We start from the raw sequence: 22,233 nt of genomic DNA, 5'->3' as shown, positions 1-22,233 counted from the left end.
GAATGTACAGGTTGTCAGGATTCACAGCTGTTTGTTCATTTTGGTAGACAACGCCTATTTCTTTCTTTCTTCTTTTTTTTTGAATGCATCTTTTTTTTTTTTTTAGTTTCAGAGGTAGAGTTTAGTGATTCATCAGTTGCATATAACACCCAGTGCTCATTACATCATGTGCCCTCCTTGATGCCCATCCCCCAGTTACCCCATCCTCTCACCCATCTCCCCTCCAGCAACCTTCAGTTTTTTTCCTATGATTAAGAGTCTCTTATGGTTTACCCCTTCTCTGTTTATTTATTTTATTTTTCCTTCCCTTCCCCTATGTTCCTCTGTTTTGTTTCTTAAATTCCACGTATGAGTGAAATCATATGGTATCTGTCTTTCTCTGACTGATTTAAAGGTCATTTGTCCCATGGAATAATGAGACCACATAGTGTAAACACGATTTCACAAATCACAATCAGAGCATCCCCAGACGGAGGGAGGCATTACTGAGGACGTGTTGGAGGCTGAACGCTGGTTCGCCTGTCTTGACCCCTTGGTATCTCTGAGGAGAGAGGAAGGAGGTCACCAGCTCTACATCTTGGCCCCATTTCCTCCTGCCCCACTGGCAACTTGGCTCATGCTGGGGAAGGGCTGCATGGGAAGAGAAGCTGCTCTGGCCAGGAGGAACACAGAGCTTGAGGGGTCTATGAGACATGGACGTGGCCATGCTCAGCGTGGGAAGTTTCAGGTTTAGGGCTGAACGAGTGAGAAAAGCAGGATTGTTTATAAACCTGGCGGGTGGGGCTTCTCACAAATGTCACTCACTGCATCACCACAACAAGGCTGGAAATAGGAGTAGATGAGACAACTTGGGGGCTTAGAAAGATCAAGAACCGTCCTTTGTGTCTGTGGCAGCACATAGTGGGGTGGTCATTTGCACCGGGTCTGGCCTGCACCTCTGCGAGCTCTCAGCTGCATGAAGTGTGCAGTGAAGCAGGAGGGCCGTGGGAGGACAGCCAGGGGAGCACAGAGAGCAAAGGGCTGTGCTCTGGGGAGGGCCACATGCAGGATGGGAAGAAGCAGTGGCAGGAAAGGAAACCAAGTCTAGATGCCAAGGGCCACCGTAGCAAAGCACCACAAACTGGGGTGGGGGGCAGGGGGGTGCTTAAAAAATAGCAATGTGTTCTTCCTCGGTTCTGGAGGCCAGAAGCCTGAAATCGGGGTGCCTAGACTGTCGGTTCCTGCTGGAGGCTCTGGTAGAGACTCCATGCTTCTCTCCTAGCTTCTGCGTGCTCTCAGCAAACCTTGGCTTTTCTTGGCTTATAGCTGCATCGCTCCAATATTTACCTCCATGTTCACATGGCCTTTTGCTCTGTGCATTGTGCCTTCTCTTTTCTGTTTCTTATAGAGACACTCATCGTTGCATTTAAGGCCTGCCCTTAGGCAGTATGATCTCATTTCAGGATTCTTATTATATCAGCAAAGACCCTCACTCCAAATAAGGTCACATTCTGAGGTTCCGGGTGGACCTATCTTTTGGTGTCCATAATTTGATCCACTACACTGAGGGAGCACAAAGTGAGGAGAAGAGTGACAGAGTCGGCCCTGGTGAAATGCCCGAGGCCAGCAGCTCCCATGAGACGATGCCATCTCTTTCCTGAACAGAGCCAAGGGATGCATCTGTTTTACTGGGCGGCATTGAGAAGGAAGCATCCTCGTCCCTCTTGGCCTTGTATCATCCTCAAGACCGAGGAACAGGTGCATCTGTAGGAGTCTTTCATGCCCTAGGTTAGTTTGTCCAAAGAAGACCTTGCTGGTCCACCTGCCCTTGGTGCAGGGGCCAAGAATGAATGAGATGATGCTTTTCTTGATGGGATGTCACTAAGGGGTCTGGCAAGGTCGTTCTTACTTAATGCCGGAAGAAAGTGCAGGTGGTGAGCGGTGGTGGGAGGGGCTGGCCGAGAGCAGCACTCTGAGAGGCACCGGACCAAGCCACCTGAGAGCAGAGCATCTCTAGCCTCTAGATGCTTCCTGGAGAAGGTCCCCTGGGACTTCTGTGCATTCCTGCTTCTCCCTCCCAGTGCCGTGCCTCGAGGTCACTCATGGCTAGGAGGGTAACTTGTACCCTCAGCACCCACCAGGGAGGCACGATTTTTCTCATAACCCAAACACCCAACCCCTGCTGCTTGTCCTGACCAGTCAGAGTCTGGATTTCACCTTAAGTTATTCCTCCATCCTGAAGAATTGAAGGGCTACACAACCTAATGTATCTGAGGAGTCGTCCCCCCGCCTTGAATCCTCTGGGAGCCTCAGCTTCTTGGCCAGATCTCTGTGCTTCACAGAACTGCCCTTGAATTCTTTAGAGAAGTTGCTGAAGGACGGGGAGTGAGAGAAACTAGTGGAGAGGGCAGGCCGGGCAGGCATAAGGGTTATCAACAGACACTGGGGAAAAAAACTGCATTTTTTTTTTTGAAAGGAAAGTGTGTTTATTTACAGGAAAGTCATGAATAGCAGGAGAGACAGGGCTGCTGGGAGGCGGGGTGGCAGTGAGGTCAGGCGCCAGAGGGGACGGTCTTTTGCTGGCTGTAGAGAGCACAGGGGCCAGGCCGTGGGGGCGGGTTCTTGCTCTGGCAGCTTCGGCCGAGCATCAAACGAAGACTTTCGGGAACTCCACCAGGCGTGGGTCCTTGTGGAGCTTTTCCTCCAGAGCCAGGTACTTGAGCGGGGCCAGCTCCTTGTGGCGGTTGAGCCGCTGCTCCAGGATGCGGATGCGGAACATGGCCTGGGAGCAGTAACTCAGGTACCAGTCCTTGACTTCGGCCGTCAAGGTCACCTGGTTCTCCTGGTACCACTGCTGCTGCTTCTGCAGCTCCTGGGTCTCCTTTTCAAAACGGGCCTGGATGAGGTTAGCCTTGTCGATGAGCCGCTGCTTGAAGTCACTGAGGCACTCGTCCTTGACCCGCATGGCCTGCCAGCGCGTCAGCTTCTCTCCCAGTGGGAGCTGGACCAGGAACAGTGCCAGGTAGTCCAGCTGGGCCTCCACCTGCCGCAGGTGCTCCTCGTGTATCACGCGCTCCATGGCCTCCCGATACTCTTTGCTCTTCTCATTGCGCTTGGTGTCATAGATGGAGATGGTCAGGGTGTGCACCTCCTCCTCCTCCTCTCGAAGCTTCAGGATCTCCAGCACCTCCAGCTCCGACTCCCAGGCCTGATGTCTGGACAACTTCTCCTCGTTCTTCAGCTTCATCATGGCCTCGTACTGGTAGAGCAGCTTCTTGGTGTGCTCCATGGGTTCCACCTCAAAGCTGATACACATGTCGGGCGTCATGATGATCTTGTTGCCCTTGCTGTCCACCTCTGTGCGCCGCAGGAACTCGCGCTTGGAGGCCATGATGCGGTGGTCCCAGCAGTGGTAGCACAGCCGGATGCGCTCCTCCAGGATCAGAAACACACGCTCGGCCACATCCTCGTCTGTGGGCTTCTCAGGGTTGCAGGAGAACCGCTCTGTGATTTTCACCATTGGCCGGGGGTTTCCCTAAAATCCAGGGCGTTTTCTCTTAGCAGAATGGCTGAGAACTTGGGCCTGGGCGGGGACTCAGGTGGCCAGGCTTTGAGTCTCACCTCCACCATTTGGGTGCCCTTAGAGAGTCACTTACCTTTCTAGGCTCCGTTTTTTCATTTGGAAAATGAGGATAGTGATGGGACCCACTGCTGGGGCTGCTGTAAGGATGGCGTGAGAGAGCACACGTCAGACAGGGGACGGCAGGCGCCTGGCGCACGGACATTCTCCCTCAGCGTCAGCACCACCCACCGGGGCTGCTCCCACAGACATGTTTCTCCAATGGCGACATTTCTGCCTTGGGTCATTGCTTGCGCTGTTCCCTGTCTGGATCCTTCCACCCAAATTCCTTCCAGAATCTTCTCCAGGGCTGCCCCCACAGAGAAGGATCCAGAATACACTTCTGCAGCAACTATTCGACGCCAAACACCCTTTTGAAGGCTTTACTGAGACGGACCAACCTACCCCTCACATGAGCCCCATGACCTCGGTCACATTATCTGCAGGTGCAGGTGAGGAAGCCGAGGCGCGGGGAACACGATCCCCAGGCTGGCTGGTTTCTGGAGCGTGTGCTCGTGCTGTCGCTGGTGCCGCCTCCACCCGCGCCCACCGTGTCCGCCCTCCCCCCCCCCCGGGCCCCGTGCCAGCTGCCATCTGTGTCCCCACTGTGCTCGCCCGTCTGTGTCCCCGCGAGCCGGCGGCCCCAGGACGGAGGGCGGGCAGAGCTGGGCTCCGGCCCCTCTAGCTGCAGGCGCTCGTGGCGCACCGTCTGAGCTCCGTGAGGGACGTCGGGCCCAGACTGGCCCCGGTCGGTCCTTCTGGAAGCCCTGACCCCTCCCTCGGCAGTCCACCTGTGCATGCTGCCGTGGAGAGGGAAAAAGCAGCACTTGAGTCCATAATGAGCCATTTGGAGGGGGGTTAAGAACTGGCCTTTTCCAAAAGCAACACCCAGCCCACTGCCTTATCAAATCAGTCCATCTCCACTTGGTTTTTCCATGTTTTCAGTTTCGTAAATGGCCCCGTTTGTTAATCTTCATGTTTTATGCTCTGTCGTAAAACCAGGCAGGGCTGCTGGTGGAGGGGGCTGCTGGGAGAGGAAGCGATGAGGAAGAGGCCACGTCACCAGGGCCTGTAGGGACAGGAGGCTGGGGACCTGCCCCCGCCCATGCTGCTCTGTCCCTCCAAGTGGCTTGGGTCCATGCCAGCACAGGCCCCAGCTCCGGGAGGAGAAGAGGCCTGGCTCCCCCTGTCATGGAGCGGCCGTGTGTGTACCCTGCCTAGTGCCCTGCAAGCCACAAGCACTCCGTAAATGTTTGCTTGGCTTTGCGTCCTCCGTTCCAGACTGCAGACCTCTTCTCTTCGGATCAAGGGAAGGAGGAGCCCAAAGTGATGGCAGGGCCTATCAGGCCTCTTTCAGTTCTCCTCCAGGGACCAGGGGTCCATTGGGTCTCACTGAGGCCATCCCCTGAACCCCCCCTCCCCACCCCCGCTCAATCCCAGGCAGCACATAGGAGGGCCGGGCTGCAAGTGTGGGCTCCGGCAGAGGGGTGCACACGGGGCTGGGGTGGTGTGTGGCCCCATTCCTGTGTGAGCATGGCGTGTACAAACGGAAGACAGCAGAGTGACTGTGACTTCACTAGTCCTCAATCCAGGGCTTCTGAGACCCCAGGCAGCAGATCTGGCTCAGGTTGTGTGCGTCGGAATCACCTGGGATCTTGTCGCCAATGCCCGTTTCTGACCCCTGCTGCAGGAAGTTCTCACTCAGTAGATGGAGCCTCTCCCGGAGGTTTGAACGACAGCCAGATTTGAGAACTGGTGATCTGGTCCAGCCAAGGAAGGACACTTACCCAAGGCCACACAGCAGCTGGTCAGTGACAGGGTTGGGACCACTCCAAGTCTGTGCTCTTCCTACTGCTTCTCCATGTTTGGGATTGGGGGCATGTGTCTGAATCTAATAAAAACCAAAATAAATTCCTTTTGGTTTATCTGTGGTTTTCTATGATTCATGCTCAGTCTCTGTTCATTTATGTAAACCACTGAGAGGTGACATTATGTATATATTTTTGCTTCCAACCTGAGCTCTTTCAAGCAACTGGGCTCCCACTCGGCTGCCCTCCCCTCACCCTCTATGTTGTCCAGACTCCAGGTGGTCCATTCCCTCCCCAGTCTTGTCTTTCCCTGACTTGTGAGGCTGGGACCCTCTTGCTCAGTGATGCTGAGGAGACTCCTGCCGCCCCCCCCCCCCTTGATCTGGGTCTGGGGCTTGGAAAGGGCTCAGGCTTGAGAGGGGCCAGGCCCTCCGTGAATGGAACCCAGAAGAGCATCAAGGGTCCTGACTCACCTCAGACTCCAGAGGGATTGTTTTTTCAAACACACTCGAAGTAGCTGCTCAGAAAGCCCTGCAGCTTAACGAGGCGGGTGTCAGTTTGGTTCAGCTCAACAGCCATCTATTAAAGGCCTCCTGGGCTCAAAGCTGTTGCTCGGTGAGCCCCCAGAGGGATACAGAGATGGATGAGTGAGGCACAATGGCCATCCTACCCTGGGGCCCCCTCTGTCTCCCCAGGCTGCAGTAAGTCATGAGCCACTCCGCATTCTGCGGGGGCCTCCCGTGCCCCACATGTCGGGCAAGGGAAAATATATGCCCCTGTGGGCCCGCAGGACTCCGGCTGGCCAGGAGCGATCCAGACTGATCCTGTCATTGGTGACTGGAGCCAGGCCAGCCTGTCACCAGGTTGTGGCCTTTCTGGCAGGTGATTAAGAGTTGCTTGTAACACTGTCTCCAGACTGACCCCTGGCGCTGTGGCCCCAGCTACCCATCGCCAATGGAAGGACAGGTGATGGCAAGGCGAGAATATCAGCTGGCCCCCCAAGTTCTGTTTTTACCTATAGCCGTGTGACCTCCATCTAACACAAAGCCTATTTTATAATAAAGTGTTGAACGTCTCATGTAATTGATCGAGTACTGTACCGAAAAGGAAATGCATGGTTGTGTGCATAAGAATGGGCCTACGTGCCTCAGTCGTCCACCCTCTTGATCGCCTGGCTGACTGGGAGCTGGGGCTCGCTGCCTCTGCCTGGCATCACGAGAGAGCATCGTACTGCATATCGCTGGCCCCAGCAAAGGCATAATTCAAAGGATAGTTTCCAGTGAATGTGTATCCCTTGAGCACCATCATAAGGTAGAAATATTGTAGAAGGGGGCCCATGAGTTCACTACTCTTCAGGAGCATATCTGTTGTGCATAGAGAAGTCCACTGGTAATCCCTCTTTCTCTCCATTAGACCACGAACATCCGAAACAGATTTGTCTGTGTGTGTTTTGGGGATGGCATACACATCATTCCTTTCACCCCAGCACAGGCTCACAAACAGGGAAATGGCCATAATTTATTCCCTGACGTATTCAGTGATTCACTGACCATTGATTAAGCACTATATGTATCAGACATATACCGAAGATGAAAAAAAAAAAAAAATCCAAAACCTGAATAAAGCATTGTGCCTACCTTCAGAGAGCTTCCCCCTAAGGAAAAGACAAATAAGCAAAATGCTGCTTTTCACGATGGTTGCAGGGGTCTGTGATGGGGCCAAGGGCTCCTAGCAGCAAGGGTCTTTGACCCCAGGGGTGGGGAGAGTCAGGGAAGCCCGTTGGAGGACATGACTCCTAAGCTGAATCCTGAAGGTCATGTAGGAGTCAGGGTGAAGGGATGGGCCAGGAGATGAGATGGCATGGAGCTTCAAGCTGGTGAACGGGGCTTTTCAGGACCTGAAATTGCTCAGTAAGATTGGAGCATACCCAGGGCCTGAGGGTGGGAGGTAGGAGAGTTGGTCATGCAGCTTTGTTTGTCCACTAGGGGGCAATGGAAACCCAGAATCCCGCACACTGCAGCTTGGTCGTGAGGTTAGAGAGAGGAGGCCCCATTTAACTGGAACATGGCCTTCCCATCCATCAGGGCGATGCACAGATACAGAGGGTGCCTCATTCCCCCACATGAATATAATTTCAGTGTTTTCCAGAGGGGGTTTCTAGGGATCACTACCCTTTCAAAAGAGGGGGTCTAGGAGAAAGGATTTAAGAAATGCTACCTGCAATATTCTCCTCTTAGACATTCATAAAAGACACATTAACATGGTAAGGCTCTGAGAAGTCCTGCAGTAAAGCAACCAATTTAACATTGCAGTGCGGCTCAAATTTATTTTATCTTGAAATTTCTTCCCCTCAAGATCCCCGTTAAAACCTCATGGAACACTTTGGAAAAGCTAGATAGACTTGTTCCTCAGGCCTCCATTCGGCACCTGGTCAGAGCAGACAGCACCCTGGGTTTGGGGCTTGGGCTCTTGCCTCTCCTTCCTAGAGTGCCACTGGATCAACTCTGAGCCCACGGACAGCTGTCGTGCTTGGTGCCGGCAGCACAGGCCTTGTTGTCGGGAGTCACGTGGCCACCCCTGCCCCCTCAGATATGAAATACTTGGCCAAATGTGTGGTCATGGCTGCCTCGGAGACGAAGATTCCAAGACCAGCGTCTCCAAAAACGCAGGTGAAGTTAGTAAGCAGAACCCCAGACCCCAGGTCAGCACGGCGGCCAGACCACATGAGCTTTGTGTCTGCTGTGGGGTTGCTGGTCTTACTCATGGATTCTCAAAGGAGGGCTTGGGCATTTTTGCAGGGCAGGAAGCTCTTTCCTGGTTCATCCACGCATCGGGTGTTCAGGTGGGGCTGTCTCCAGCACACAGGATGGCTGACAGCAGCGCTAGGAGGACACGTTGGGATAAGCCAAGAGACTTCAGTAGAGTCGGCGCAGAGCCAGACATCCCCGTCTCCTTCTACGGAGAGCCCCGGCCCGTACGTGCTGATCTGCCCCATTGACGCAGCTACGACATCTGAAAACGTTGCCTGGGTCAGGCTGGGCCCCCATCCCCTGGTCCAGGATCCATGGGGCCTTTGGTTGAAGAGCAGAGGCTGTCCCGCCCCTCACAGGCGTCCGCCACGAATGCATATTAATGGCCTTTGTCAGTCTCCTGGTATACTTCATGTATAACCTCTTGGGATAAGTTCTGTGTTGCTTCCTCGGTGTCTAAAGAAGTACTGCCTTTTCTTTAGTCTTCGAACATCTCACGTCTCAAGCGCTGCCCTACCCTTTGATGTTGAGAGAGTTGCTGAGAGGACCATGTGTGTTCCAAGCCAGTCCCTTCCTTTAGATCATTGATGATAACATCTGGGCTTCCTCTTTCTGGGCAGAGGGCATTCTCCCATTGATTCATTAGCTCATGTGTGTCTTTTATGTATTCATTTATTCCACAAATATTTATTGAGGGTCCTGCATGTACCTGGCACTTTCTAAATGCTGGAGATAGTAGACAAAACAGACAATCCTGCTTTCTTAGGGTAGATAATAATTTTTTTTTTTAAGTAGAAGATACAACATGACATGCAGGAAACCTTTCTAGGCCCTCAGGGAGCTTTCAGAAATACAGACGTAAATAACTGGTATCTTATTTGGGAATGGTTGCTTACAAAGAACAGAACCCCACTCTAACTCAAGTAAAAACAGGACGGAGATACTGTTAAGAATCAGATGTCCTGCAGAACAAAGGGCAGGAAAGGAGCAGTCAGCTCCAGGCACCAGCTCTTGGGTACCTGTGCATTCTCATTCACTCTCTTCCCTCATTCCCTCCTCTGTCCCACCTTCCTTCCTCACTCCCTTCTTCCCTCCTCCTCTCTCTATGAAGGGATAATGGCTAGGGGAGGAAACGGATGGCAGCTTTACTACAAGCGGACACAGGATAGAGAGGAATTAGGGCGGAGAGAAGTGTGAGCACAGAAAAGGCAGTTGGTGTTGTGAGGCCGGAGGTAACTTAGAGCTCTATGGAATCAGGGAAGGCTTTTCTGGAGGAGGTGCTATTTGAGCTGGGTCTTGGTGTTAGGGCTAGGCTTTGGATGCCCGATGCAGAGCAGGGGCCACTCCCAGAGCAGAGGCCCTGGAGCAGAGGGAGGACGGGAGGTAGAAGACTGCTAATTCAGAGCCCTGGGGGAGGCGCAGAAAGGGTCCTGATCCTTCTACGTATCATTCCTCCATCCCTATGATGCCTTTAGTTGGGTTTCTCTTCAAAGTGTGTGAGACTTTCCTGAGTCCCACAGCTCGGATCTGCAGCCTGCACTATAGAAGTAGATGGGGTGTAGCGGAAGGGGACCAAGGGAGGCAGGATTATTAAATCACTGCTGGGACAGGCAGGGCTGGCAGAAAGGCTGCCCAGTGCAGGCCAGAAAGTCATGCACTGGGACCCACGTAGTGCGGTTTGAAGGTTTAACCAGGTGGCAAGGGGCGTGGCAGCTTCCCCGCACCCATCTGTTAATGACCCAAGTGTCAAGTCATCCAGCTGCAGGGGCTCGGATGGGGAAGGCAGATGACAGGTGTGAGCCTCCGGTCTGCCAGCGATTTGCTGAGTGCACCAAGCGACCCAGTGTGTGCCGGGTTCCTCTGCATTTCTTATCGACCATCTTGTCGGCCATCTGTGAGGACCTAAGGAGGAGCGCCCTGAGAGAACTCTGGGCAGGCGAGCTTCCTGGAGGAGAGGGCGAATTATGCACCATCTGCTCCTGGAGGTTAAAAAGGCTGAGGCCTCGAAAGGGTGAGGGAAGAAGGGTTCATATTAAGCATCAACTGTGGGCCAGTGCTGTCACATAAGTAATCTTGTGTTGGCTTTACACCAAGTCAGAGAAGTGGGGATTTTTCCCGCTTCTTAAGGAGGAAACTGAGACTCAGAAGTTAAGATGTCTGCGTGAGGTCACACAGCAAGGTGGCAGAGCTGGGATTTAATTCTTTCTGACCCCAAAGCCTGTGTTCCTGGCCTGCCAGCCCTTGTGCCTCCCCAAGACCTGACAGTCCTGTGGCAGGTCCTCGGGGCGGCTACTGCGTTGGTCCGAGGCTGCCTGCACAGGGCACGGGTTTCTAGGTTGTGCTGATGGAGAAGCTGCTGTTCTCCCTTACACAGGCCTCTGCTTCTCAGTGATCTCAAGACGGGTCCTCAGAGCAGTGATTTCTCTAGCAATATGTTGCAGGTGGCTTCCCACAAGTTCAGACGTGGGACATGTCAACATGTCCCTGAGTGCACCTGCCACACGCCATGTAAGCCAGAAATTACACAGCTTTCCCATAATCCGAGGTCAGCCCAAGGGAGAACCTTGTCAGCTGTCGCTCTTACTGCACTCAGGGCCAGATTCATGGACTGGTTTGCTGACTGTCTGTCCATTCTCTGAGTGTAGCATTGTTCTCATCAGTGAGTACTTGTGGGACGCCTGATGGGTCTGGGGTTGGATGGCTCGGGTACGAGTCACTTACGGCAGACTTGTCTTTTATGTGACATTTAGCTACCCTGAACCTTGGTTTTCCTCTTCTCTGACATGAGAATGTGTCCCAGGGGCCTTACAGTGCTGCTACAGGGAATACACGAAGTAACATTCAAGTGCCTTACAGGCCATCCGGGCGGTTGTTAGTGTTAGGACAAGGCCGTGTGCAGGGCCATGGGCTCTTCCCCCGTGAGCCGCCTGAGGACAGGAGAGGCTTCCGAGTGAGACTTACTTTTGCTTTCACAGCCAGCCAAGCTCACTTAAGGGTCCAGATCTGCAGATAGCCCTGGCGGTCTTAGCCGTGGCCCTGCCTGGGGACTCGTCTTGAGCTTTCTTGCCCTGGAACATGGTGTAGACCAGGGGTGCTCATGCATATATCACCTGGGAAGCTAGTTAGGGATTCAAGGGCTTCCTGTCTGGAGGTTCTAATGCAGCAGGAGGCGGGGTCAGAAAAATGATTTTTGCAAAAGCTGGATGGCAGGCAAGGACAGGTTAACGGAGGCCCAGCTCAGGTGCCAGGACGGTCCCTGGAGGGGAGGCCATTTGGCATCTCCAGCCTCCCTCCCGGCATTTGGGGATGGAGAGCGGGGTTTGTTTCTCTTGAAGAGGATGAGGGCAAGGGTCAATTCCTGGGAACGAGCGTCGAGGGCCGGGGAAGGCAGGGGTGGGCAGGCCCTGAGCAAAGCATGGGGAGGCCCAGTAGGGGTGCAGTCGTGGGCAGTCCTTGGGGGGGCCCCAGACGCTGACTGCCCAGGGGCTGAGCTTTGCTGTCTTTCTGTCTCGCTGCAGATCGTGTTCCGGAAGATCAGCGACGTGAAACGGGAGGAGGAAGAGCGCATGAAACGCAAGAATGAGGCCCCCCTGATCTTGCCACCGGACCACCCTGTCCGGCGACTCTTCCAGAGGTTCCGGCAGCAGAAGGAGGCCCGGCTAGCCGCGGAGCGGGGCGGCCGCGACCCCGACGACCTGGATGTGGAGAAGGGCAGCGCCCTCCCGGAGCATGCCTCGGCCAACCACAGCCTGGCGAAGGCTAGCGTGGTGACCGTGCGCGAGAGCCCCGCCACGCCCGTGGCCTTCCAGGCGGCCTCCGCGGCGGCGGTGGCAGACCACGGCCGGCTGCACGCGCCCGGGGCCGAGTGCCTGGGCGCCAGGGCCGGCGGCGACTGCGCCAGACGCAAGGGCTGGGCCCGCTTCAGGGATGCCTGCGGCAAGGCCGAGGACTGGAGCCAGGTGGCCAAGGCCGAGTCCATGGAGACGCTCCCCGACAGGACCAAGGCGTCCGGAGAGGCCACCCTCAAGAAGACGGACTCGTGTGACAGCGGCATCACCAAGAGCGACCTGCGTCTGGACAACGTCGGGGAGGCCAGGAGCCCCCAGGAGCGGAGCCCCATCTTGGCGGAGGTCAAGCATTCTTTCTACCCCATCCCCGAGCAGACGCTGCAGGCCACGGTCCTGGAGGTGAAGCACGAGCTGAAGGAGGACATCAAGGCCTTGAACACCAAAATGACAAATATTGAGAAACAGCTCTCTGAGATACTCAGGATATTAACTTCCAGAAGATCCTCTCAGTCTCCTCAGGAGCTGTTTGAGATATCGAGGCCCCAGTCCCCAGAATCAGAGAGAGACATTTTTGGAGCGAGCTGAGTGGTCTGTTTAAAAAAGAAAAAAGAAAAAAAAAAGTCAAAAATAAAACTCCACCTCCCTGCCCTCGACACCCCCTCCCCCACCCCATACACACACGTACATGACCAAAAACTTCCAAAGTAGGCTTTTCCTGACGGGAAATCTGAGCGGGACCAGTCGCTTAGGCACGCGCGCACTCTCGCTCGCTCGCTCGCTCGCTCTCAATCTGGGAGCAGACGTGGGAAGAGGCGCGTGCTACCACCCTGCAAGACCGCAGCTGCTCTCGAACTGTCGGCACAATTTTGGAAGAGGGGGCATGCTGTCTAAAGGGTATTTTCCTTTATTTTTAATTTTTTAACTGCCACGATCTTTGTAAAAGATGACAACCACTAGACAAGAGGAGCAGCTATTTGGGGATTGGTGGGAGCGCCCCGAAGAACCTCTCATGTAGACACCAGGCTGGGCTCCTGCGCCAAGAACCCCGAAGACTGCAGTGGGCACGGGGATTTCCCAGCATTCCCTGTCCTTGTACAGCCCATGTCTGTTGTCATCCTATATTTTCCTACAGTAGTCATTTGTAACAAACCTGGGACAAGGGGAGCTTGAGGGACAGGGAGGGCAGAGCCTTGCAACCTTCTGTCTCTAATGGTTAAGGCCAGAAAGCAGTGAGGTGCTCTGGGTGCCTCCCATTGACACCAAGAGCCAGGAATCCTCGGGTCTCCTTTCCCAAGTAGAAGAGCTGGAGAGGGGCCTTCAGGAAGCAGAGACTCTCTGGGCTGTGATCTGCAGCCTACTGTTGTGGGAGAGACCACAGGGAGGGTTCCAGAGGCCTCAGGTGTACCTCTGGCCCTGCTCCAGGCTACTGTTCTCATCACATGGGCCCCTTTGCTTCTTTTCCTTCTCGGCCTCCGCCCCCCCCGCCCCCCCCCCCCCAGTGTCCTGTGGCCTTCCGCAGGGTGTGCGGCATCGGCAGGAAGGGTGATGAGCCCAGAGCTGCTTTATTAGCAAAGCAGACACACACATACAACCTCAGAAAAATGATTGTAGCAAGTCCTATGTTTATATTATGATTCTCACTGGGATTGATGGCCCTTCAGAAATTTTTATTTTGTCCACTGCATGGGGGTCACCAGAGAACCCTTGGGATCCATGCTCGGCCTTATTTTAAAACTAACTTTTTTTTCTCCTGCTACTCAGTAGGACTTCAGGAGAAACGACGAAGACTGCAGGGCCATGGTTGTACTTGCTTCAGGAGCGGCAGAAAGAGAATGAGGCGGCGGGTTCTCCAGCTGGCTCTGTAGGGTCATGGAGAGAGGCAGCTCAGGGAAGGTCTGAGCTCAGAGCTGTGGGCCATCCAGGTCCCTATGCCATGATGCTTGGGGACCCTCCACTGCCTCCTAGGCACATGGGGCCAAATTACTCATGCGTTTGGGCTTCCAAGGGCATCTGAGAAAGGAAAGAGGTCTCTCCCAGGCCCAGTGGAACTAGCTCAGGTATACACCTTGCAGAGAGGGTCAGGACCCTAAAACTTGACAAGCAAGATTGGAAGTTCAGCTCTAAGAACTAGCTTTGAGAGAGAATTAGGAGTGCAGGGGATCTGGACTCTGGGTGACAGCAGGGACCCATCCAGGGCGCTGGCTTTCTGCATGGGTCACGCTGCAGCACCTCACCCCAGCCCCTGGCATGGCTTTGCTGCGCGGATCCTGACCTGTGTTAATCCTCTCAGTACCGAAGGGGACCTGCCAGGGTGGGACCTGCCCTACCAAAGATACTCAGCATTTCTGAAGGTCTCCTGTCAGGGCCCACCTACTCACCTGCCCCTCTGGTCCTGCTCAGGGGCCATGACAGGTCCCAGGACTTGGCCTTCAGTTGTCTGTGCAGAATGGGGCTGTCCTCCCCTGGCTCCCAGCACCGGCACAGATGGCCCTGGGGAACAGAGGTCCAGGAGGTCGAGAGAAGGTTCCTTCCCCAAGGGTCCCGTGCACTTAACGCAGCTTCTCATGGGAGGCTTACCGGGGTGGCTCTTGGCTTCCTGAGGCTGCAGCGTTATTCGATTTAGCCTCAGATGGCAGCGTACAGAGGGGCAAGTCTATTTTCTCAAGGCCGAGTCCTGACTGTTTGTGACTTGACTCTGGATAAAGCACTGAGACTTTCGGTCTCTTTGAGAAGCTGCCCACTAGTCCAGAGGCTATAAAAGATCTGGAATCCCATCTGCCCCAGAATGTTCTAGTTTGGCATTCCTTCAATGTGCTCATTAGCCCGCTTCTGAAGTTTAGTCCCCACTACTTTCAAGTCAGGGGTCAGGGCAAGGTCCCTAATAACTCCATCATCCAGCTTCAGAAGCACCTGCTGGGCTCTCTGCGGGCTTGATGACGGGCTACTGTCCAGCGCCCTGCAGGCCAACCTAGAGGGGCCCTTCCCTTCCCCACTGGCTCTGCCAGAGGGCCCAGGTGTTTACTAAGAAATGACTCCCCGTTGGGGCCTAAGGGGCAAAGACACCGATGTGCCAGGCTTGAAAGTCCACACTTGTTTTGGGGAAAAAATAAAGCTTCATGAATGTACTCGTGGACCAGCTCCTCGGATTTGGATGGGGCTCATGACCGGAAGCCTGGATCCTGCGGTGGGAATGTGCTCCTCCTAGGGGTCTCAGGGCCCCCACATGAGCCTGTGGTGACAGACCACCACAGTGCAGCTGTGCGTGCTTTCAGCCCTTCCCACTTAAGGGTTATAGGGACTTTTGCTTTGTTTCCTCTGAAAAAAAAAAACTTTTTTTTTAAATGAGCCAAACCTTCTCTCTTTTCATCTTTATGACATGCACTTGGCCGTGGGCTGCTTTGTGCTAACTACCTACTCTTGCCTGGATGCTGCTCTGGCTTCCCGAGCAAGGGCCACAAGCTTCAGATACTGACTGAACTTTCCACTATCGAGTGGCTGAAGAGAGGTTAGGGAAACACAGAGTCACTAGGTGTTGGACCAAACATTTAGACTTTAGAAGTTATGCTGAGAGAGATTTACCTGAGTTATTTGTTCCTTTCCGAGGGAAGGGGACATAATGTATTATACCGTTGCCCAGTACTTGCTGGTTACCGGATCTGGTACTTAAACTCCTTACCTTGAATGTTACTCGTAGGGAGGCTCCGCTTCCCAGGGAGCATCCCTGCTTTGGAGCTGGAGGTCCTGCCCCAGCACTTGGCTGCTGGTTGACCATGCTCTCCTCATCCCCACTGATGGAGGTGTGGGGGTGAGGGTTGAGCCTGTGAAAGAAGACGGCCAACAAGATGGTGCACTCGTTCTCGGTGGGGGACGAGGACTCCAGCATTGAGTGCTGCTGGCCCATAGACCTGCAAGGACGCCCCCACCAAGTACGACAAGGTTCCCCCAAGAAGGAAAGGGAGGCAGCCCTCTGGTTGAGAAGCCCTGGTTTCGTGCACAACTTTGATATCTGCACCTTCATCCGCCCCATTCATGCTCAGACCTGGCTTGTTTCTAAGACCATTTTTTATACTCTCCACTTCAGACTACATCTGTGTGCAGAATTTGTAGCCAGTAGCAGGCAATCAGTGACTTAGAACATCTCTGATGCTACAACAGCATGGGCCCAAGTGTTTCAAAGCAGTTCCCATTCCTTGTTATCCAATTCCTGGGCTGTTTTACCCTCAGCTTTCTAGATCCTATGTGCCGTTGCTGGCCTGGCCAAACATCAGGTCCTTTTCTGGAACCTTCTTTCAGAAGTGGAACCAGCATGGCTCAGAGTAAAAAATGCACTCCACCACCGCACCCCATGCCGCAAGCTTCCCCTCCCAAATCCTTTGGTGGAAGGTGAAAGTAAGAAGCCAACCATTAGAATTTTTGTCCAAGCCTTTGTGGGGACTAAAAGAATGCCTTAGGGGTCCCAGGTGTAGGGAGAGCCTCCTCTCCCCTTGTTGCATTGACCACCAACATGCACTCTCGGAAAAATTTTAGGAGCCCTGGTGGAGATACAAGTTGCTGATGTGCAATTGATGAATAGATTGTACAATGTTTTGCAATAAAGATGTTTATAGCCTTAAGACCCTTGAATGGAACTCCAGCTGGGATGGAGCTGCCAACACTCCCCCTCCTCCCTCCTCACGTCGTGTTGCTTAAAGAGGAGCCCACCAAGGGCACACTCAGACCCCAGGGTAGCCTCTCCTCTGTCACTAAATTGTACTGCCTTCTCGCTTGCTTCATACCAATACTTTCACCAGCTCTTGTGCCCTCCAGCCGGGGGGGGAATTTCGCTGTCCCCTCAACACCAACCACAGCCATCAGAAAGCACCATTTTCTCACACAAGGTATTCATGTTGAGAAGGTTTGATTCCCACTCCCCCCCCCCAGCACCACACACAGTTCAAAAGAATCAGTGTGAATTTGCAGCTTAAATTAGTTTCAAATGAAACTCCTTTCACATGTGAGCAAATTAGATTTATTCTGGAACCTCCAGAACTGGACTCGAGTGCCCCGCAGGTGCCAGGCCCGGTGGGTGCCCTCCCCGCCCTGCCATTAAACTTTTCTTAGAGCCATTGTCTCTTTATCTGTGACTTCGGAGTCGGTCAACGGATCTACCAGTTGTTCAATAAGAAGTTCACAGATCTTGTATCAGGATATGAACAATGAGAAAGATCTTCATGAAAATGCACCCTCCCCCCGCCCCAATGAATGTATTCTCTTAATATTCAGACGTTGTATTTGTGCATCAGTTGGAGACAGCCCGCATCTGACGTTTCGCCAGCGCCGTAAGGACACTTCTACTCCTGAGCAGTTCGTCGATCTGGGGCTTCTCCTTATATTGACATTCTTTCCATTGAGTCCCGCCAAATCCTTTACTGGGTTTTTCTTTTTCCTTCGCATCTGCCACTTTGTCCAAATGAGCATGAATAGACAGAAGTGCAAATGAGCTGATACTATTTTTATGGTCAGCTGAGGATGCTGCCAGAAACTCCAGTGTGTGTGTGCAGCTTGGGAATGGTAAGGAATATGCGGGCCCCTCCATTGATGATATACCCTTCTCAACATTTTTAAACAAGCACAAATGATATTTGTAAAAAAAAAAAGTTTAATTTTATTTATTATGGTAATAAACTATTTTATACATGATACTTGCTTTTGCCTTTTCTTACATAATTTTAAGGCACTGAATTGGGTGTTCTGACCTAAGATGACAGAACAAGGAATGGTACTTTCTATTCCTTTTCAAGAGCTTGGGAGGCCCTAATTTGGAGAGTACGGTTTTGGGGACCTTAGGATTCTAGAGACCCCAAGGTTTTGTGTCTAAGTACAGCCCAGCGAGAGAACGGTTGTGAAGGTGGTTTGCCCTGTGATCCAGAAATAGGGCTGTGTCTGCTCTTTAGACGTCCCGAGATGCCTTCAAAGCTGGCATTGATTCAGCACATTGATTTAATACGTATCTGAACGTGACCTCCCAATTAGAAGTGAACTTCTACATTTTAAACAGTTTGGGTTGAAATCTGTTAAGATATATTAATGCTTCCCTGCCTTTTAAAATAGAGTGTAAAAAACATAACTGAATCTTTTTGGAGTGATTCCACATCAACCATATGAGTTCTGATCTGTGCTTTAATTCACGGATGGTCTCAGAAGCTAGTAAGGTAGAGGACTGCTTTCCCCTAAATGAACTAGTCCTGTATACCAGCACTCTCAGTTTGGCTGTGGTTTTATGTATTTATTTGACACAGAGAGACACAGCGAGAGAGGGAATACAAGCGGAGGGGGAGTGGGAGAGGGAGAAGTGGGCTTCCCGCGGAGCAGGGAGCCTGACTCGGGGCTTGACCCCAGAACCCTGGGACCGTGACCTTAACTGAATGCAGACGCTTAACAACTGAGCCACCCAGGTGCCCCTTTAATAGCTCCAGAACCATTAAAAAGCAGGTTTTAATACTTGCTTTAATAATTGTTTCCTGCCTGTGGTGAGATTCTCCACGGGACTATCAACCTTTCTTATTTCTTGCCAGTGGACTGCATTTCAAGAAGGGCACTTTTCTTTTTGTAGACAGAACTTAATTCAGGATGAGGAATCTGTGATCTGCAAGCCATATTCGGGCCTCTGCTTGATCTCATGGGGCCATAGCATGAATACAGCATTTTTAATGGTGTCCTCTACAACCTATTATTTCATTACATTGCAGAAAAGCATAATAAAAATAAGTGAAAGGTGATAGTATTTAAAATTCCAAGTGATTAATATTCATTCAAAAGTCTCACCTAATAAAGCATTGAATATTATGTTCTTTATATATCCTCACTAGTGAAAAAAAATCTCTTCGTGAATATGATTTTTATAATTAGTCAAAAGGACTAGTAATACAGAGCTAAATAATGGATACTACATTCTGGGTGTCAAAGGGGTGTCAGTTATTGGGAGTTTGTTGGTTTGTTTTAAGATAAAACAATTTCCCTGAAGAAGGGCCTCAGGTTTCTCAATGCCCACTGAGGAAGGCCAGCACTGTCAAGATAATCTGGCTTCTCAATAGTTGGTCCTATTGTGTGGATATGTTCTGGTACATTTGTTAGAAAACAAACTCATTATATTATGGTTAATTTCTATACGTAGTCAATAATTACTATTTTAAATAAGCAAGTGAGCAGTCACAATTTCTTTAAGGGAAACCCCCATCCCACTAAATTACCATCTTGTATAGATGTATAGATCATTATACAACTAGATATGTGATGGATATATTTTCTTTCTAGGCCTGCAGTCTTTAATAGAACAAAAGGCTTTCTGCTGTCACTTCAAACAAATTAATCTGAAGGAATAATAAAATACTTTGAAGTCTTCTTGCACGGCCCCAAGAATTAGTCAAAATGACCAAGAAGAGTTGGCTGTCCTTCAGATGTCTTGCTTGCCTCCTTGGGGATCATCTTGGCAATTGTGTTTGCGGCTCTCTGGCTTGCCCACAGAGCTCAGTTGAGGTCAGAGGATCCTGGGGCTAGAAGTGACCTTAGGATCTTGTCTAGTTGTTTTCCAGCCCCACGCCTGAAGCTGCACAGGGCTGACGGCTTGTGCAAAGTGACATGTCAGATGCTCCTCAGCTGGAACTGCTCTGTCTTCCCAGGCACTTCAAGAATCTTTCATTTAAAGCAAATCCAAGATTTTACTTCACATGCATGAAGAGACATCTATTATCATTTTCATATTACAGTTGGAGAATAGCAAGAGGTTAAAGAAAGAAAACAATGGTCCTAGATAATCCACATGTTGCTTAATCAGGCCTCAAATTATCATGTACTAATTCCCGAGAACCACTCTAAATCATGTAATAGCTTAAAAGAAATTCAGAGTTATTACTTCCAAATATATTCACCAATTCCTCCAATACAAGTTGAATGAATGAATAAACCTATTTGTTTTTACATAAATGGTGTCTCTGAAGAGTTCAAAATTCTTTGTATTGCTTACGTATGTACATACATCAGACACTTGCCTACAAACATCTTCACGCTCCTGTGTCCTTAACCAGCCCCTTCCTTCCACGTGAACTTCAGCCAGACTCCCTGTGGCTGGCCACAGTTCCTGAACTAGTGTTAGTCCATGATCCTGTACTATAGTCACTGGAGTGCTCACTCTTCCCAGTGCCATTCCCTCCTTGAAACTCCCCAGCACCTTGGAATCGCCTGCCCGGGCCTCCCTGTCCTTTACTCAGCCAGTTCCTGAGGCCACTGCTGTCAGCCTGCCTGCCCCTCTGGGTCTGTTCCTCGCAGCAGTCAACCCGGGGTATGCCCGCTCCCCACCGCCTGCTCCACCCACAACTGCTCTTCCGGGCAGAATGGGTAGGAAGAAGGGATTTCAGCAAGGTGGCCAGTCCTGCATTCTAGGAGTATGAATCTCATTGAGTTAAAAGCCATGGCCAGGACACAAGGACCACACCAGATAGCAGATGTGAGATGTGTGGCCAGACCAGGTCCAAGGGAACCTTTCCTTCAATAGCAATTTTACCCATGTGTTTGAGATGTACTAAGTTCTCCCATAATGAGGTACACTATGGATCAAACTTCCAAGCTTCTTCACATACCACTTGCCCTCTCAAAAAAAAAAAAAAAAAAAATCCAACGCCAAACAGATATATTCAGCATTATCTACCACTTGGGGCTATTATTAGTGGCCTGTTACCCACTTTCCAGAGGAGTGAAGAAGAGTTATATAGGTGTTTAAATTTTAAGCATTTTCTTCAAAAAACATTCAAAATGATTCTACAAAAATGTGAATTATCAGTGTGACAGAAAAGGCTCCATTTTATTTGAAACAAAACAATGTAAACCACTGAGTGTACACCAGTAAGCAGGAAGCTGGGGGCTTCCTTGTGTGGAGAGGAGAAAAGACCCCAGGAAACCATCCCTACCCTTTGTCACTTGCCTGATAGTACCTGTCTGTGGACGTGCTAGCTCATGGTTTCTTAATTTTGCTGCTTTATTGAGAAATGAAGATTAACTGTCTGGTAGAGGAACTGCCATGTTTATACTTCCCTGCAAATCTAGGGAACAAGCATCCAAATGTCGATCATGGTGATGGTGTTCCAATAACAGATCTCCGTAGGTACTGGCCCCTTGGAACACTATAGGACAGGTTGTATCTTCTTTGACCCGGCAATTAGAAACTTGACTGTGGCTTTGTCTCCTCCCTGCTAGGGAACTGAAGTGGGAAGCTCAGACCCCAGTGCTGGCTCTAGACACCACACTGCAGGACATGGGGAAGAGGTCACTTAAATGTTAGCAAAATATTTCAGAAATATGGCCAGTGGAGGACAGCTCTTATCACTAATCAGGACTTCTGTGCTCCAATTGACAAACGTCTATTGCATTTAATTCTTGGTAAAGGAGAAAGAACTGAAGGGCCCCCGGGGACTGGGTTCTAGACCACAATGTCACCATGTGCAGCTGGGCAAGATAATACTGCTCTGGACCCCTGCTTACTCAACAGGAAAATGATGGGGCTGGGGGAGATGAGCTCTGCGTCCCCAAAGTTAGAAGCCTCACTGGTTGTCAATTTTCTATGAGAGCTCAAGCTTCCAGTCTTGGAGTGAGGTAACTTCAACAAAAGATGGGCAGATGAAGCACTGGTTCCTTGGAGGTCATCTTGGTGTGCGAGGTCAGGGTGAAGCACCATTTGCCGTGGAGGCCAGCAGGAAGGGCTGCTGCAGGCTGGGCGGCATTAGTCCACTGAGTATGTCTGGGCCCAGGCGATGCCCACGTGGGAGTAGCAGTAGAGGAATCCCAGGGCAGAGAGGGTCACATACGGCCAGCCTGCGACGGGGGGACAGAGATGCCAGAGTGGTTAGATACTCCTGGGGCAGGACCTTCCAGAGGCGCAAACTGTCCCCCTTTGGGGAAGGCAATTCAAGAAACAACATGGGCCTCAGCTGACACATCAAGACACATACCTCCTGGAAAGTGTGCTCTACCTGGAACACCGACAACCTGAACTCTGCATTCCCACTGGGGCCAGCATCAAATGAGGGGTGCGCTATCTCAAATGGAAATTAGGTTTAGAAATAGGACAAGCTTTTAAAGAACATACATTTAGAAAACTAAAGTAGTTAATAATCAAAGAGAAGAAAAGTCCGTGAGACTCACAGTAAATCTTAAAATATAGATTGGCCGTTATATGGAATTGAGTGCCATCTGCAAGCACACAGAAGGGAGAGCCTAAATTAAACATTTGCTTTCAAAACTCAAAGCTTTTAGTGGTT

At 51.5% G+C, this 22,233-nt stretch overlaps 2 protein-coding genes across 9 annotated transcripts in view; one reads left to right on the top strand and one right to left on the bottom strand.

The window, feature by feature from the left end:
• KCNH1 (potassium voltage-gated channel subfamily H member 1) overlaps positions 1 to 17,550 on the top strand; it is a 360,906-nt gene extending 343,356 nt beyond the window's left edge. For 3 of the 5 annotated variants that reach the window (XM_035722489.1, XM_035722488.1, XM_035722491.1), the window contains exon 11: positions 2,657 to 3,716. In XM_035722489.1, coding sequence (XP_035578382.1) covers positions 2,657 to 3,643 — 987 coding nt within the window. In that variant the 3' untranslated portion in view covers positions 3,644 to 3,716. Of the gene's footprint in view, positions 1 to 2,656; positions 3,717 to 11,674 lie in introns of those variants that run through there. The other 2 variants (XM_035722493.1, XM_035722490.1) reach the window with 1 other exon arrangement.
• A 3,211-nt stretch (positions 17,551 to 20,761) lies between these two features.
• Positions 20,762 to 22,233, bottom strand: part of HHAT (hedgehog acyltransferase) — a 347,597-nt gene continuing 346,125 nt past the window's right edge. For all 4 annotated transcript variants that reach the window (XR_003523359.2, XM_027613626.2, XM_027613628.2 and 1 more), the window contains one exon: positions 20,762 to 21,787. Coding sequence is in view for 3 of the 4 variants with exons in the window: in XM_027613628.2 (XP_027469429.2) it covers positions 21,696 to 21,787 (92 nt within the window). In the remaining variant the exon portion in view is untranslated. The remainder of the gene's footprint in view (positions 21,788 to 22,233) is intronic.

This window comes from Zalophus californianus, chromosome 10 (genome assembly GCF_009762305.2).
Source record: "Zalophus californianus isolate mZalCal1 chromosome 10, mZalCal1.pri.v2, whole genome shotgun sequence".
NCBI lineage: Eukaryota > Metazoa > Chordata > Mammalia > Carnivora > Otariidae > Zalophus > Zalophus californianus.
Note: the sequence above shows the minus strand (reverse complement) of the source record. Positions and strands in the feature narration are given on the sequence as shown.